This window comes from Penicillium psychrofluorescens (genome assembly GCF_964197705.1).
Source record: "Penicillium psychrofluorescens genome assembly, chromosome: 5".
Taxonomy (NCBI): Eukaryota; Fungi; Ascomycota; class Eurotiomycetes; order Eurotiales; family Aspergillaceae; genus Penicillium; species Penicillium psychrofluorescens.
In genome coordinates this window covers 135,026-152,124 of record NC_133443.1, presented here as the reverse complement: position 1 = coordinate 152,124, position 17,099 = coordinate 135,026, and the positions used below count along the sequence as shown (strand labels likewise).

Sequence of the window (17,099 nt, the reverse complement as noted above, 5' to 3'; positions counted from 1 at the left end):
AATCTTCCCCTCCGGATATAACCCAACCGAAAGCCTCTACATCATCCGGGCTTTGCCCTTGCCCCTTCCCGACGAGAATGATGACGGCCCAGATGACAATGCCGGGAACTCCTCGTGCTCCTGCCCTGACGCGCCATCACGACTTTCATTCTCCGCCAAGCTTAGCTGGATGGCGAATTCCAAATCATTGATCTCTTGTTGCTGGCTGCTCTCCGCGGCAGTCGTACCAGAGGGTGCCGAGTGCGGGGGCTCGACGCCCTTGGCGTACCTGATGGGAATTGGGGACGTGGGTTCCATTGGCACAGCGCCAGATCTCTCATCTAATAAACTCAGCCGAATAGCTTCGGCGAGCTCGTCGTCATCGTCGTCGGCAGGATCTTGATATGGCGAGGAAGAGGACGAGAGTTCGCCTAAGGCACCCGAGCTCGGACCGACGGTATCGCTCAGCTCGGCGCTGGTGACGGAGCTCACGGACGCGGCTTGATCGCCGCGATTGGAAGCATTGCCTGTATAAGTCTCTTCGCTCAGAAGCCGAGCGTACGCCAGCAGCTGTTCCTCATCAACATCGGGGCCCAGGAGATCAACACCAAAGCGTGCACTTAGGTGTGCCCGTTCTTTCTCATCTGCGACTTTTTGGCGCTCCATTTCCACACGTTCGTCTGCAATGTAGTCACGAATAGCACCGCGGCCACTATTGGTGAAACGCTGGCCGTCAGCAGAGCCATTACTGCCGCGCATCGAACGCCGGAATCGACGCTTGCCGCTCTTATACTGATCGGCTGCAGATGAGCTGTATGACCAGTAGCGGAGGTGAGTCCCAAGGGACACCATCCCACGCAGCACAGTTGGATCAGGATCCAGGCAGATGGCTCCGGTGGCATAGAAGTTATTGCCTACACCAAGCACCGACGCTTCTGCTTGGACCAGCCGGCGGCGGGCCCGTGATGAGAAGCGAGAGTTGATAGTTCGAATTGGTGTCGTAGACGAGGCTAATGGATCCCAAGCCTGTACAAGACCATCGTTGCCGCCATGCACAAGGTACAGCGACGTCAATGCCACACTGGAAACTTGGGGAGACTCGGTTTGAATCGTCCGTAGTGGGGGAATGGAGTTGATGACGTCCGCTGTCTGCGCCGGAGGGATTCGAATATCCCAGACAAACACCATTCCTGAGGTAGTGCCGACGGCCATGTATCGTGCCCGCTGCCCAGGAACCTCCAGGCTTGACCGCGGCTGCTCCATGTGCGGCATTGGGGACGACGTCGCGGAAGAGAACGAGCTGCCAGACATGGCCAGGAGCGGATCTTCCTCTGCTGTAAGAACAGCAAAAGTGGAATCATCCAATGCGGTGGCCGTAATTTCCACGGATTTATGGTCGCCAAAGACAACATCTGAGATGCGCCATTCAGTGTTGATGGAAGAGACTGGCCCACTCAGTCGACTTGACGATCGAGATGGCGGGAGGCTGCTGTTGATAGCGGGACTGGTAGTGTTCCCTGGGCCGCCAAAAAGGGAAGCCGATGCCTTCTGGTTTGCAGAGAGAGGGTAGCTTTCCAAAATGGTTGACGAGGACAGATCGGACTTGGCGGCGGTTCGAACAAATCGCCGGATTGACGCCTTGTCATCTTCACCCGTGCCGCGAGCAACGATGATAACAGATTCGCCGGCTCCGCGACCATCGTCACCCGCGAAATCGACTTGGAGGTCGCGCTGCATATTCCACCCTTCGCAAACTTTGCGGAAGTGCTTGGGCTTAAACGCAAGAAACTTTTCAATCTCTTTCGTCTCAGCGGCGATCTGATTCTCGTCGAGGCCCATCAAGTCAGAGGATGACCGCGGGCTATAGCTGCCATCCACAGGTTCCCGGTTGAACGGGTCCGGACGAGCAACTCGCCGAGCCATTTCCACCAATTCCCAGCGTACAGATCTACCGGTCCTCCACGCCAACTCATCGAGCTGTTCAGCATTCAGCTTAGCGTTTCCAATAGTTGTAACTTCAGGCTGTTGCGGAATATCGGTGAGGTGGAAAACCTCGCCCAGAGCGTTGAGCGCAACGGCCCAAATCCGCCGGCTTGCATGACGCTTCGACGTATAGTTATCGTCCACGGCAATACCAATGATGGGAACGCCCGGGCTGAGCACCCATCTCGCAGTCACCTGACCACGCTCATACCGTTGTTCGTACGTCGGATGGGGGCCCAACGCATAAGCAGTGAGCACACCTGATGAGGAGCCAGAAAGCATACCAATCAAGCCTCCCGTCATCTTCAGTATGTGTGATGACTTGGTAATCCAAACAGCACACACGGCGTCTGTGATCCTGTTCAAAGCCGGAATGCCCAGGGACGGATGGGAACCCAGATCCGAGCTTCCCAAGAAGCGACCACGTTGCTCCGTAGATAATATAAAATAGCTGCGTCCTTGTGGACACCCCTCTCCGTAAACCATACCGAAGGGTTGGCTGACATCCATCGAGTTTGGCATACCGATCATGTTGCCTGGCCCGAGGCCATACGGCGCTTCTCCTGGGAACAGATCCGCAAAGTGCCGGAACATCTGATGATCAGACAGCCCCCAAGAGCCAACTTTGACGGTAGACGGATCACTCGCAGATGCAATGCCTTGCTCCGAAGCGCCATGGATGAAGAGTGGCTCTTTCTCCGAGGACTTGCCAAACGTGCTGTGGAGATGGCTCACTGGGAATAGTAGCTGCGAGGTGTATGTTGCCACTGCGCTTCCGTTGCGCGCGTTGGCCGATCGTACAGTGCCATGTTTCTTCGATGGTTGGAACTGGGAAGGTTTACCCCGCGACAGCGATCGCATCAGACGAGTTCGCAAAATGTACTCGCTCCGCCAGGACGCCAGCGCAGTCAACCTTGCAAAGAACCGCCGATCAGAGACCAAGTCCGTTGTTTGATCAGTAGCTGCGCTGCGGCCGCTGTCTGCGGTGTAAGGTCCCGGGAAGAAGCGGGAGAAGGCAATCCTCCAAGCGTGAGGAGTGGTGACCAGCGCATGAAACCGACTAGACACCAACGTCATGGCCGACAAGGATTGAGGAGACAGATGGGAAAGCATATGGGTGAGGACCTCTGGAGGTAAAGGTTATTCAAGGGACCGGATCTGACGGGGTTGGTTCCGCACGACATACCATTTGGAAACGCCTCCAAGTTCACTTGGGACGGGGCCTGCACGGCCATGACTCGGAATCCCAAATCTTCATCTGGGCTCGACGATGTTCTGCCATCATGCACATTCACGCGGTGAGCGGGGGCTGACTGGGCCGAGACGTCTTGTACGACTCGGTTCAGGGGCGAGTGGCTCTTGCTTTGGTCTGGCCGGTCCAGACTGACTGCAGGGTCTCCAGTTGGCTCGCGATCGCGAGAACCGGAGACTGGATGATCATCGAGGTCATGTCCATGCTGGGTGGGTTGGCGGTCGGTTGGGAATGAGTCAACGGAAGAGGTATGTTGAGATACGGCGGTCGGCTCTGGTTGCATAAAATGACTTGATGGGGGAGCGATAGGCGAATGTGACTGAGCCAGCAGAAATATCTGGGTCAGTCGAGATAAGGAGTTGAGAAGAGTGGGAGAGCGAAGAGCTGCAGGTTGGGATGTGGTGGTTGAAGCGGAAGAAAGGCGAGCCGGGACGCAACGGGCGGCAAGGAGCAGCGGCCATCCCGCAGGTTGGACCACGCGTGGTGGCGCACGTGATCGCGCGACAATCGGGCAGGATCCACGGACGGGAACTAACAAACAGAACGGATAAGAAAGTACACCGAGGAGACTGTCCGTCTGTCGGATCTCGGACAACTGGCTCTCTATCCGGAAGCATCTGTCGATCGCATAGGGGAGCCCGGTGGCCAGTTCCTCGCCAACATGCCCGCCAATGGTAAGCGCATACCTGTGCCAGGCTACCTAAGTACATGACTGACGGGCTCCCCAAGACGCGGAGACCATCCGCATCCTCGTCTCCACCGACAACCATGTCGGATACAATGAGAGAGATCCCATTCGGGGTGATGACAGCTGGAAGAGCTTCCACGAGGTGATGTGCCTCGCCAAGGAACAAGACGTCGACATGGTGCTGCTGGCGGGCGACCTCTTTCATGAGAACAAACCGTCGCGCAAATCCATGTACCAGGTCATGCGCTCGATTCGAATGAACTGTTTTGGCGACAAGCCTTGCGAGCTGGAGATGCTGAGCGATGCCAGTGAGACCTTTCAGGGCGCATTCAACCATGTCAATTATGAGGATCTGGACATGAACGTGGCCATCCCCATATTTTCGATCCACGGAAACCATGACGATCCCTCGGGTGAGGGGCATCTGGCAGCACTCGACCTGCTGCAGGTGTCCGGCCTGCTCAACTACTACGGCCGGACCCCGGAGTCAGATAATATCCAGATCAAGCCGGTCTTGCTGCAGAAGGGGCGCACCAAGCTCGCCCTCTATGGCATGAGCAATGTGCGTGACGAGCGCCTGTTTCGTACCTTCCGGGATGGCAAGGTCAAATTTTTCCAACCGTCCGTTCAAAAAAGCGACTGGTTCAATTTGATGTCGGTGCACCAGAATCACCATGCCTACACAGAAAAGGGATATCTCCCCGAAAATTTTCTGCCCGAGTTCCTCGATCTAGTGATCTGGGGCCATGAGCATGAATGCTTGATCAACCCTCGACTCAACCCAGAAACAAAATTTCACGTCATGCAGCCGGGATCGTCAGTCGCCACGTCTCTGGTCCCGGGCGAGGCCGTGCCTAAACAGGTTGCCATCCTGAGTATTACAGGGCGGGAGTTTACGTCGGAGCCCGTTCGATTGAAATCGGTGCGGCCGTTTGTGATGCGAGAGATCGTGCTATCCGAAGAGAAGGGGACCCAAAAGCTGGCGCGCAAGGAGAACAACCGCACCGAAGTGACACGGCTTCTTATGTCGATGGTTGAGGAATTAATTGAAGAAGCCAAAGCAGAGTGGCGGGAGATGCATGGTGATCAAGAGGATGAGGCAGATGACGAGTCCCGTGAGATTCCTCTTCCCCTTGTGCGGCTTCGTGTTGAGATCTCAACCCCAGAGGGTGGGAGCTACGACTGTGAAAACCCCCAACGATTCTCCAATCGATTTGTGGGTAAAGTTGCCAACGTCAACGATGTGGTTCAGTTCTACCGGAAGAAGAAGAATGCGATTTCTCGAAAGGGTGACAACACCGTCGATGAGGCGACTATCTCCCACCTATCGGCTCTAGACACCGTCAAGGTGGAGCAGCTGGTGCGCGAATTCCTTTCGGCTCAGTCGCTGAGTATCCTCCCCCAAAACTCATTCGGAGATGCCGTGGCCCAATTCATCGACAAGGATGATAAACATGCAATGGAAATGTTCGTCAACGATTCCCTTGACAGCCAGGTGAAACACTTGATGGCCCTGGATCGGGATGGTGACGAGATGGATGACGAGGAGAGGGCACAGAGCTCCTTGGTCAACGCTATGGAGAAGTACCGCACCCAGATGGAAGAGCTGTTCACCAAAGGAGTTAAAAAACGGACCCGCGGCAAGAAACGCTTCAAACCCAAGCCTGACGGCTGGGACACCGAGTTTGATGGCGTATGGGAGGACCAGCCCGGTGCGCTCATCCACTCAGACAACGAAGGTGGTGATCCTGCTGAGGAAGAAGCCGGTGAAGATGGAACCGCACCCACCCGGAGTCGAGCCACAGTGACAACCACTACTCGTGGTCGCGGCAGAGGCCGTGGAGGCCGGGGGGCAGTTGCTGGCGGCCGAGGCGCAGCCAAAGCCGCACCAGCGTCGACCACTCGAGGCCGCAAGAAACAAGTACTCTCCGAATCCGAGTCGGCTGCAGATGATGATGTGATCATGATTGATGACGACGATGATAACGGGGTCAATGCCGTATCTGAGGACGACGATTCCCAAGCGTTGTTTGTCAAGCAACCGCGCGCTGCCACCCGGGGAGCACGCAAAGCGGCGCCCGCCAGCACAACCACCACCACGCAGCGCCGCGGCGCACGAGTGGCGTCCTCGCCCGCACCATCCTCAGCGACCGTCGCGGAGACGGCCACTCGCCGAGGCGCTGCTCGATCTGCCAAGCCAGCCCAGACGATGCTCAATTTCTCCGGCTCACAGGCCAGTGCACCTCGTTCAACACGCACCAATCGCGCAACGCGGGGGTCCAATGTCATCAGCGACATTGATGACGATGACGACGACGATGCCTTTGAGCCGATGGCCAGTTCCAGCTCCAGACGGCGTTGATGCCTTCCTTTGAGCATTTGTGTTACTCGACGATGCTCCTCGGCATACAATTTGGGTTGTTACATGAAAAATGAATCCAATGAGTAGCACATTGCTAAACATGAATAATGGTTATATGAGTAAAAGATCCAAGATAATATGCAACTATATAGACTGAATATGTGGTGTTGGGTAAGGCTTTCCTATCTATTTTCGAGGGTAACCGGCAGCAGGGAGTACGAAAACTGAAGATGAAAACCAATCTCAAAGACCTGCCAGACATTACTCGCGATATATAACTTGATTTCATTATAGTATGCAATCGCCAAGAACATGCAAGCAAAGAATCTATAAGACACAGAAAGGAAGATACTGTACACCTGATATATCCCAAGAAAAGATGGGAAAAATAAACACAACTAAAAGCTGACCTAAGACGACTATGCAACGCAGCTGCCGTGACCCCATACGGCGCGCGCGGCAGCAGCCCACGAAGTGGCCGGGTGAGCGAAGTTCTCATGGGTATAGAAAAGACGGCAGTCGGCCGCTTCATATATGAACTGCAGCGGCATGTGCTGCTGGCCGGGACGATAGCCGTTCAGGTAGTTGACGCCAACGGTGTAGGGCAAGGGAGGAATGTTGGCCGGGGACAGCTCCTTCAGACGAATGCGCTGCATCTCGGTGAGAATGGGGCGGCCAGCCTTGGCTGCCGACTCGGCTAACTGGTTGGCCTTGTTGTATAGTCCCACAATGGTGCCGCTGTCCAGGTCCTCGTTGCCCTTGACGCCACCAATGGCCTGCATAGGCTCGTTCTGCGGGCGGCCGCCGAATACCACTGTCTTGACGCCAGCGAGGTTCTTCATCAGCTCGCTGAAGGTCGTGCAGGACGATGAGCAGTCCCCGTCTGTCATGATGAGGATATCTTCGGGAGCGAAGAGTGTGTGGTTTGGTTGGAGCGGGATACCGTTGTATCCATTAATGGGGGTCTCGGTGGCGGATTCGAACGTTTCGTTGAAAACTGCGTGTAAAGTAGACATGTTGGAGCCGAGTTCAAGGACAGGGCCGAAGATCTTCTTCCAGGAAGAAAAGCCATGTTTTTGATTTGGGGTGACATATCCGGAAGGCATCCACTGCTCGAATGAATCCCAAGACCAGATATTGGAGTTGTTCTGGACGATAGAGCCCAAGGCCTGCCCGATGTAGTTCATCGCCTCATGGGCTCGGAAACGAGTCGCCGAGTATGCAGGCTTGTCTGGGAAGAACATCTTGAACATGTCCAGTGCCGCGGTGACCTCGCCGCCGGGGTTGTTCGACATGTCAATGATGATCTTCTGCTTGCCCGCAGCCTTGGCCTCCTTGAGGAACTGGGGGATAGTAAACACGTATGTTCCGTACACTTCGAAAGTAGGGATTTGAAGGACAGCCACTGTCCGCAGGTCCCTTTCGGGCAGGTAGTATCCATAGATGTGGTCTATATCATCAACAGCGACAGGCCTCGGATACACCTTGGGGTAGGGTTGAACCGGAGCTACCGAGGCCGAGCTTTTTGGGGTGACAGAGCTGGTCCATGAGCGCGATCGGGTGGCAGTCGCAGTCACCGAAGGAGCCGAGGTGAGAGACCGTATTGGAGTGGAAGAGGGATATGGCATTGAAGTCGAGGAAGGATACGGCATCCAAGTAAAGGATGACGCAGAAGCAGTGGGCCGGTTGGCTTCGTTGGTCAGTGGCTTGATGCAGAGCTGCTGGTACATAGATGCACCGTTGGTAAAGTTGAACCCAGGGAGAAAGTCCATCTCGGCCGTGGTGTGGGCGTAGCGAACCGTGCCGTTGGCAAAGCGCAGCTCGAACTTGCCGGCACCTGGCCAGAAACCAGGGCTCATCCAGCTGCCGGCGTTGCTAGCAGAGCCCATCAACCGAGCATTCGAGTTGAAGACGGAGTTGTAGCGTGCGTCGGGGTCTTGGAACCCGCCAACTCTCAGGGCAAACTTTTCAAAGAATTCTTCGGCCTGCTCCCCATTCACCGAAACTAGATGCGAGATGCGGTCTGGGTGAGTCGACAGAAGTGCGGAATCATCTAGCTATGTTAGCTGGTACGGTGCGACCTTGCTTTGCTGAAAAACTCACTCATCGCATAAATTTTTGGAAGCTCCAGGCCATCAGATGACACCGAGACAAGCGGGAAATCAATCGAGAACACAAAGATTGAGCCACTGCACGGGCTCACATAAAGATGTCCATCTTGTGCAGACGCGAGCAGCTCGGTGACCATCATATCAAATTCGTACTGGCTGGTGAAGGCCTCACGGGCTGCCATCTCCAACAATTCGTCCAAGCCACCGAAAATATCGGTTGCTGGAGACAGGTAGCTAGCAGGAGGGCTCTTGAGTACATCAATCGTAGTTTGCCATTGCATGTATTTCCGAATATCCTCGATGAAGGCCACCGACCGTTGGGGTTGGAATGGGATGGAGACGAGGCATTGCTGGGCCACATCTCCGGGGTATGTTGTCAGATTCGACTGAGACATCCGGGTGATTTGCTGGCATGGTTCGTTCGACCACCCCCGACTGGGGCGAGCGACAGCAGCCAAGCCATTGCTCAAGGCGAGGAAAAGAGCAGATTTAAACAACATGATGATCTTATTACACCCCGTGGACAGCTTGCAAATCCAATTGAAGTGGCGAATTCAGTGCCCTTTTATTGTCCATAGGCCAACGAGGCTGAGGGGAACGACATTACAAGGCACCTGGGTTTCTACGTCTTAGGGCTTGGAACCAACAGTTGGTTTTCCCCACGACCCCCATGTCATCCATGGCACTGCCCTTGGGAACTTCCTTTCTTAGACAGTAACCCCACATAACGCCGGGGAAGATGAAGATCTCTGACTCAATCAGGTGGCTGATGTTAAGGCTTTCCTGGCTACGGAGTAGTGTGGAGCCACTCAGGGTTCACAGCCCACCACGAGGCTGTCCCGTCTAGCAACGATGTGATTGGGGTCGCGCCAAAAAGGGATCCACCAGAACACGATTCCCAAGAGGCGCTAGACACAATGTGCCTTGATCAGAGACAAGATTAGACACAGTCATGAAAAGTAAGTTGCTGTTGGCCCCACACGAGGCTCCAACCGACTACGGATGGTACTGGAGGCTGTCTGACATGACTTGCTATGGGCATTGCCTGATGCCCAGGCTGAATTTTCTACCTCATGGCCGGGATCTGCTTTGCTTATTTTAACCGAATTACCCGGGCTCGAGCGACGGGCGGTAGAGTAGTAGTGCACAGATGCGATCGCCCCGCTGACTGTAACTACACACGGGTTGGCCTAGAGATCTGCGGCTCATGAAAGCGGGGGGTTCCCCGAGTAAGAACTGGAAGGCGAAAGGGATTTTGCAACGATAACTGGAGTTGAATCATATCACAGGCGACGAGAATGAAGGTATCACGGATGCCGTCGATGAATTAACTACAGATGGTCACCTGACCAGACGGAAGGAGGCCCGAAGAGCCTCGTGCAAGCTAATAATAGTTCTCCACACCGTCGCCAGCAAGGTATCCACTCGGGTTGCTCGGAAGAACGTGGCCGAGCAGTCTCGTGTTGGTGTGGGATAACTATGCGCTGGCTCTGATTGCGGACAACAACAATCGACCCGCGTGGGGGCGAGTACTGTTCTTCTTGCACCCTAATAATAGACTGGAGTGAGGCTGATCTCGACCAGAACAACGATGAGGTGACGCGGTGAGAGATTCTATTATTATATCCCGAGTGGGCGGTATCATATATTAAGAAATCGTTGTTGAGATACTGAGCTGCTATTCCTATGATGTAAGAGGTGCGGCGCTCGCTTAGAAATTACGTTAGCTCCATTCTCTACGCTTTTAGTAAATTGCAATCGGCCTCTCTCGTTGGCACCCCAACTCGACTTAGCCCTTCACAGGCCCGCGACTATGTAACGGAACCTTACAACTGCTGGTTACTAGTTCACTATTCTGTCGCTTCCCTTTTGTAAAGAGCAAGCTCTCTCTTCCTGTAGGGATCAACCAACTTCTTTCTCTCCCTTGCTCGCTCCCTAGTTTCCCTCGATCTAGGCTGCGAGTCCCTTCGATTTGTCGAGACTTTCCCTGGAAAAGAGATCTCCATAGTTGGGTGAACCGCTTTGGTCCAAGTGAACTTGGATGGAAATTAGCGACAAGGAGTGTGCTTTCGATGTGGCTGCATGTCATCGCTACTAGAGAAAGGGGTTTCGAACCCGTGTTGAGAAGGCATCGGGGATCAGCTCGGCTTAGGCTTCATCTGGGCCGATGTGCGTCCTGGTGAAGTCTAGTGGCGATCGATCGTGAAGTGTATATGCGCGAGTGAGGAGAGAGAAGGGGGTCAGGCGGGCTATCATGAGCTGCAGGGAAGGCTCGCAAGAGACCCCATGTGCAACGCGTACCCGCGATCAATTAATGTAATGAATGCATCAATAGGCATATGCTCGCGGTCGACGTCGCCATGGCGATGGTGATTAGGGGGGCGTGTCCGTGCCAGGAGACTAGTCGGGATGCCGGTTGGGGCGACGTACCCGTAGCGAATTTCAGGGCGCGGAGAATGTGAGGACTCCAGACTGCACACACAACGAAAGATGTCGAGATGGTTCATTTGATGGATCGGAACAAGGTTCTGCCGTGAGAAATTGAGGGTCTAACCTACAGCACTGTGTGTGTAGGTTGCCGTTCTTCCCGTCCCACCTCTCTGGACTTATAGCCAGTTGGCTGCCTTGAAATGCCACCCCTGGAGAGTTATCCAATCAAGAGGCCTCGACTGGCCTTGAGCTGCGTTGCCTGTCGTCGCCGAAAAGTCCGCTGCGGGAAAGAGCAACCTCAATGCAACAATTGTGTACGCATGGACGAAGCATGCATCTACAATACTGGGGCTCGTGATCCATGTACCGGCAGAGTACAAAAGGCAACGGAGGGAGATTCCGTCCCTCAGGAGGCGACTAGTTACGAGAGAGAGGCGCCGGATGTGACAAACCAGCGATTGAGATTGAACCAGGACAGTCAGAGGCGCAGAGGCGTCTCTGACAGCTGGGACACGCATGGCACAACTGGATCAGACGAGACTCTCGAGACCCTGTTGAAAGAAACAATTCATGCTCTGCCTTCTGATTATTTCAGTGTGCAACGGGGATCTCGATTTCGCTATATTAGTAAGACATTTTGGGGATTTATGAATGGAAATGTGAGATAGAACGACAGAATACACTACCAGATGATAGGACTGACGTTGATAGCCAAATCTCAACGACGCATTTTTCTTTGATAAGGAGTCAGATGCATCTACCGATATGCCACCTCCACATATCTCCCCCGCGTCACTAGTGAGGATTCTAGGGTCTCTCCCAACAAAGCCTGTCTCCGATGAGTTAACGGACGCATTTCTGGTGGGCGTACACCCAATATTGCCTCTTCTGTATCTCTCAACGTTTAAGCCCGAGTATGACGCATTTTGGCAATGGTGTTGGAATGCCGATGGCAAATTGCCTCCAGCAAAGCTAGTCCAAGATCCCACCTTCATCTGTCTTCTTTTCGCAATTCTCTATTCTGGTGCCTTGGTAGCACCGGAATCAGTATGGGATTTACCTGCATTCAATGATCTCGAAAAACAGACAAATGTGAGCCGGTTCAGAACAGCAGTTTATGACAGCCTCGCTGCATGTCAACATTCTAAATACCCGACACTCAACACACTGGTATCCTCACTACTAGTAAATCAACTTGATAAGCCCGAAGGAAATACTCTCGAAGATGCGGTATTCGTGAGCACAACAGTTCGCCTTGCACAAAGCGAGGGGCTCCATCGTGAAATCAATTTCGCGGAGCTAGATGAGCATGCACGAGAGCATCGACGGCGGATATGGTGGTATATTGTTTGGTTGGATGTCCAAGTCAGCATTTCTAGTGGGTTGCCACCCTGCTACGGTTCCAAAGCACTTGATGCAGTGCGCATGGTGGTCGAAACAAAAGATGAAGATCTGACTTCGGCCTCACCTGACTCATCAGTTATCATGTTATATGCTATTGGAAGATATGAAACAGCGGACTTTCAGAACCGGCTGCTCAACCAGATTGAGGGTGCACAGGGATTATCACAGAGAACATTGGAAGAGGTCATGGCAGAAATAAAGGGTCTGCATCGGAAGATTGATACCTTGATCCGACAGATTCCAGCGCAAGGGATTCCTGAACAAGGATTTGTTCCATTTCGACTGGCGAATGCATCACTACAGACTAACCGAGCCCTTTACGAGGACAGTACAAAAGAGCCTAGTGTGCTCGGTGCATGGGTCAGAATCATGCTTTCACTGCTGAAGTCAGAAATGGTGATGATGATTCAAAAGCCATTTCTTCCTCCCGTGGTCTTGAAAGATCAGTACGCCCAAAGGCTGTGGAACAGGTAAGATCCTCGAATTATAAAGCGCTCACCGTGCATTTTCACCACCATTTGCTTCTTCCAACGTGAAACAAGAAATTTGTCGAAGATGACAACAAAGAATAACCTAGGGATTAGGGGCAAATCGTTTTGAGATTCTACTGGAACAGGATGATAGCTGATGAGATAATATTTATGTAGTGTTGCTCAAGTGAGTGCGAGTTACTTGAAGGACTACCTGCAGCTTTATCGAACTTCAGCCTTCCAGCCTTACGCCTGGTTTTTCTCGAGCTACTATGGGCCTCAGCAAGCTGCCCTGGTCTTATTGACCTACCTCCAAGACCACCCGCAGCCCAAAAACCCACAGTTAGCACGCTACTGTGTGGATGAGTTTGTCCACTTTCTTACGGTGCAACAAATATCTGGTGCGGGACCTGATGATTCCCAGGCAAGGACGTCTCTGACCAAGAGAACCCTTGTAGGCCTCCACGAGAGGCTCGGCTTATCATGGAGAGATAGATCATTAGATGGATCTACCATGGATTCTGGAATTGCAAGCGCAGACGCTATACGACATAACATGGTCTCTGATCCCACTTGGCAAATCTTTCTCGATGGGGTTGAGGATCTGTCTGCATCTTTAGTTCAAGGTACGGATGATGTGAACTTTTGGTAGACTGTGGTCAAGCTTCAGCATGAATAATGATACGACAACTAGTAAATTTCCCGAAAAACAAGGCTACAAAGGATAAACGCAGGATCAATGAGACAACAAACTATATTTAAAGCCTGGGACCAAAAAGATTGGACCGTCTAAACAATTCCTACTCTTCCATTGGAAAGAATTTCGGTGGGAGTGAAGTCAACTTCCGCATTTCCTCCATTGTTTCCACCCACAGCTTCCTTTGTACCTCTTGACCGGCAGGGGAGCGAATATATTCTGATACTCTGATGGAGACAAGTTAGTAAATGGGTATTGCAAGACTGTTTCAAACACGAGAAAGGAAAATATCAAAACTCACTTAAGAATATCCTTATCGCCAATGTGCCTCCCATGTGACTCGGGTCCAAGAACGACAGCAGCATTGACAATGAGCCATCCCCCAACCTCCAACGGGCGAGCACGAAGAGCCTTGACGACATTCACGGGAAGACGGAGGTACAGCGGCAGCGAATCACTGATACCCGTATCAATCATTCCCGGGCAGACCATATTGAATATGACCTTATCCGTATCGAGACGAGGTGCAAGAGTGTACATAAACATTGCACAGAGGAGTTTGCTGTCCCCGTACCGGTTATAGGGCAGAAACGCCTCCTTGGAGTCCATGCGCTCGAGTACAGCTTCCGAGGGCATGATAGGGGCCTTGTTTGCAAAACTGTTCATTGTATCGTGCATTCGGCTTCCAATCCAAGTAATCCGCGTGGGAGACCCAGCTATCTCAGCACTAGCTTCGAGGTAGGGGAGGAGTTCCGCGAGAAGGATGACGTTGGAAAGGTAGTTGATTTGGAGGTGCTTCTCGTGGCCGTTCGGACTGCGAATGAGACTGACATTACTGATTCCTGCGTTGAGGATGAGGATGTTCACAACTGGGAGCTCTTCCTGGAGGACTTTTGTAAAGTTCTGCACGCTGTCGTAGCGGTCAACGTCGAGCTTCAGGACTCTGATGGTGGAATTGGGGTTCTTTTTCCTAATTTCTGGGTCCAGTCGAAGGTCCTCCTTACAGGTCTCGCCTTTGGAGATGTTTCGCACGGCAAGGATAACTGTTGAGCATTTGTGGGCGAGAAGCTGGCGTGCTGTCTCCAGGCCGAGACCTGCACTCGCGCCGGTGATGACTGCGGTTTTCCCACTCAGGTCAATTCCCGGGGGTAGGGGTGTCACTTTCGGCTGGAGCACCGGCATATCTTCCAATGATGTAGGGTTGACTGGTGACTCAATGAATGTAACAAGCGGGCTTCTTGCGGTACCAAAGGGTTATAGTAGAAACAGCTACTCCTAGGGGACATGGCTTCATTTTTATAACCACGGAAAGAACCGTAGATTCCACAACACTGAGAAGCAAAAGCCACCCTCGATTATCAATCCGGGTAGAAAATAGGAAGTGCTGAAGCCAGATTTGTAATGAATATAGTTCATTTTGTGAGGCAGATTCGGCGACAACAAGGATGAGTCAGCGTTCGGCCGACGCCAAGCCAGGCACTATCCAGACAGCCAGACCCAGGCACCCAGGCATCAGGTATACCCAGGCATCAGGTATGTCGAGGCCTCAGACACCCATACCGATCAGGTGACCGTCTTCCCCCCACCATGACGAAAGCCGTGGCCAAGCGCAACACGAATATCGGGTGCACGGCCAGCATCGCTGAGTTCGTCGTGCCGACTCTTGGAACCAGAACTAACGCGTCTGGTCGGGCCAACTATTCGCCCGTGGGGCAGCGGTCGCATCACAATGACCCGTATCTGGTCCACCCCTCCCTCTCCCCTTGGTCCGAGGCCCAAACGGATTGCCCGCTGCAGCAGGGATGGCGCCGAGGATCGCAACAGGTTTGATGTGGTGTTCCCCCCGGGCTCTTGCACACCGTGAAGATTACTCTTCAGACGAAAAGAAGGTGGATGAAGCACATCGAAGAACCAGACCGAAGGCAAGACCCACTGTCGGGGCCCCCGCCGAAAGGGACTCGCGCGAGAGACAGCTCGCTGGACTAGACTTTCCGAGAGGAACGAAACGAAAACCAAGTGGCGTTGGTTGACCCCGCATCCATTTGTCATTTCTCAAACATAAAAACAAAGAAACTACCTTTCTTCTTTCTTTCTTCTTCCTCTTCTTCTCCTCCTCCGCCTCATTCTACTTCTTCTTCCCCCCTCCAAACTATAATTCACATCTTGCATCATGTCGCTCTCCACTACCATCGAGACCCCCGCTGGCAAGTACGAGCAGCCTCTGGGCCTGTTCATCAACAACGAGTGGGTTAAGGGTGCCGAGGGCAAGACTTTCGAGACCATCAACCCCTCCAACGAAAAGGTCATCACCTCCGTCCACGAGGCCACCGAGAAGGATGTCGACATCGCCGTCAAGGCCGCGCGCGCTGCCTTCGAGGGTGTCTGGCACACCGTGACCCCCTCCGAGCGGGGCCGCAAGCTCACCAAGCTGGCCGACCTGTTCGAGCAGCACATTGAGACCCTGGCCTCCATCGAGTCCCTGGATAACGGCAAGTCCCTGACCATGGCCAAGGTCGACGTCACCAATGCCGCGGGCTGCCTACGCTACTACGGTGGCTGGGCCGACAAGATTCACGGCCAGACCATCGATACCAATCCCGAGACTCTGTCCTACACCCGCCACGAGCCCATTGGTGTCTGCGGTCAGATCATCCCCTGGAACTTCCCCCTTCTCATGTGGTCCTGGAAGATTGGCCCCGCCGTCGCCTCCGGTAACACCGTCGTCATGAAGACCGCCGAGCAGACCCCTCTGTCGGCGCTGTACGCCTGCAAGCTCATCGTCGAAGCCGGCTTCCCCCCCGGTGTCATCAACATGCTCTCGGGCTTCGGCCGCACCGCCGGTGCCGCCCTCTCTAGCCACATGGATATCGACAAGATCGCCTTCACGGGTTCTACGATGGTGGGCCGCTCCATCATGCAGGCCGCCGCCAAGAGCAACCTGAAGAAGGTTACCCTGGAACTGGGTGGCAAGTCACCCAACATCGTCTTTGATGATGCGGACATCGACAACGCCATCTCGTGGGCCAACTTCGGTATCTTCTTCAACCACGGCCAGTGCTGCTGTGCCGGCTCCCGCCTGCTGGTCCAGGAGGGCATCTACGACAAGTTCGTGGCCCGCTTCAAGGAGCGTGCGGCCGCCAACAAGCTTGGCGACCCCTTCGCGGCCGACACCTTCCAGGGCCCGCAGGTGTCACAACTCCAGTTTGATCGCATCATGGAGTACATCAACCACGGCAAGAACGAGGGTGCCACGGTCGCCCTGGGTGGTGACCGCCACGGCAAGGAGGGCTACTTCATTCAGCCCACCGTCTTCACCGATGTCACCCACGACATGAAGATCGCCCAGGAGGAGATCTTTGGTCCTGTGATTACGGTCCAGAAGTTCAAGGACGAGGCCGATGCCATCAAGATTGGCAACAGCACCAGCTACGGTCTGGCTGCCGCCGTGCACACCAAGAACGTCAACACCGCCATCCGCGTGTCCAACGCCCTTAAGGCCGGTACCGTCTGGATCAACAGCTACAACCTGATCTCGTACCAGGCTCCGTTCGGTGGCTTCAAGACATCCGGTCTCGGCCGCGAGCTTGGCTCCTACGCTCTGGAGAACTATACCCAGGTCAAGACGGTGCACTACCGCCTGGGAGACGCGCTGTTTGGTTAAAACATATGCCGATGGATGAAAAAAAAATTATATAGTTTTGATCGAGGTTCTGCGTTTGTGTG

At 53.8% G+C, this 17,099-nt stretch overlaps 5 protein-coding genes across 5 annotated transcripts; 2 read left to right on the top strand and 3 right to left on the bottom strand.

Annotated features, from left to right (window-relative positions):
- Positions 1 to 36: 36 nt before the first annotated feature.
- On the bottom strand, positions 37 to 3,497 carry PFLUO_LOCUS7329 (uncharacterized protein; the record flags this gene model as incomplete). The annotated part of the gene is made up of 2 exons (XM_073784961.1): positions 37 to 3,089; positions 3,149 to 3,497. The coding sequence occupies 2 exons, from the start codon at positions 3,495 to 3,497 to the stop codon at positions 37 to 39; spliced, it is 3,402 nt and encodes a 1,133-aa protein (XP_073641364.1).
- Positions 3,498 to 3,610: 113 nt separating this feature from the next.
- Positions 3,611 to 6,264, top strand: PFLUO_LOCUS7328 (meiotic recombination; the record flags this gene model as incomplete). Its single annotated transcript, XM_073784960.1, has 3 exons — positions 3,611 to 3,706; positions 3,771 to 3,888; positions 3,944 to 6,264. 3 exons carry the CDS (start codon positions 3,611 to 3,613, stop codon positions 6,262 to 6,264), a joined length of 2,535 nt encoding a protein of 844 aa, XP_073641363.1.
- A 419-nt stretch (positions 6,265 to 6,683) lies between these two features.
- Positions 6,684 to 8,875, bottom strand: PFLUO_LOCUS7327 (uncharacterized protein; the record flags this gene model as incomplete). Its single annotated transcript, XM_073784959.1, has 2 exons — positions 6,684 to 8,317; positions 8,368 to 8,875. 2 exons carry the CDS (start codon positions 8,873 to 8,875, stop codon positions 6,684 to 6,686), a joined length of 2,142 nt encoding a protein of 713 aa, XP_073641362.1.
- A 4,798-nt stretch (positions 8,876 to 13,673) lies between these two features.
- Positions 13,674 to 14,558, bottom strand: PFLUO_LOCUS7326 (uncharacterized protein; the record flags this gene model as incomplete). The annotated part of the gene is made up of 1 exon (XM_073784958.1): positions 13,674 to 14,558. One exon carries the CDS (start codon positions 14,556 to 14,558, stop codon positions 13,674 to 13,676), a length of 885 nt encoding a protein of 294 aa, XP_073641361.1.
- Positions 14,559 to 15,546: 988 nt separating this feature from the next.
- On the top strand, positions 15,547 to 17,037 carry PFLUO_LOCUS7325 (aldehyde dehydrogenase (NAD(P)(+)) ald5; the record flags this gene model as incomplete). Its single annotated transcript, XM_073784957.1, has 1 exon — positions 15,547 to 17,037. The coding sequence occupies one exon, from the start codon at positions 15,547 to 15,549 to the stop codon at positions 17,035 to 17,037; it is 1,491 nt and encodes a 496-aa protein (XP_073641360.1).
- Between the last annotated feature and the right edge of the window lie 62 nt (positions 17,038 to 17,099).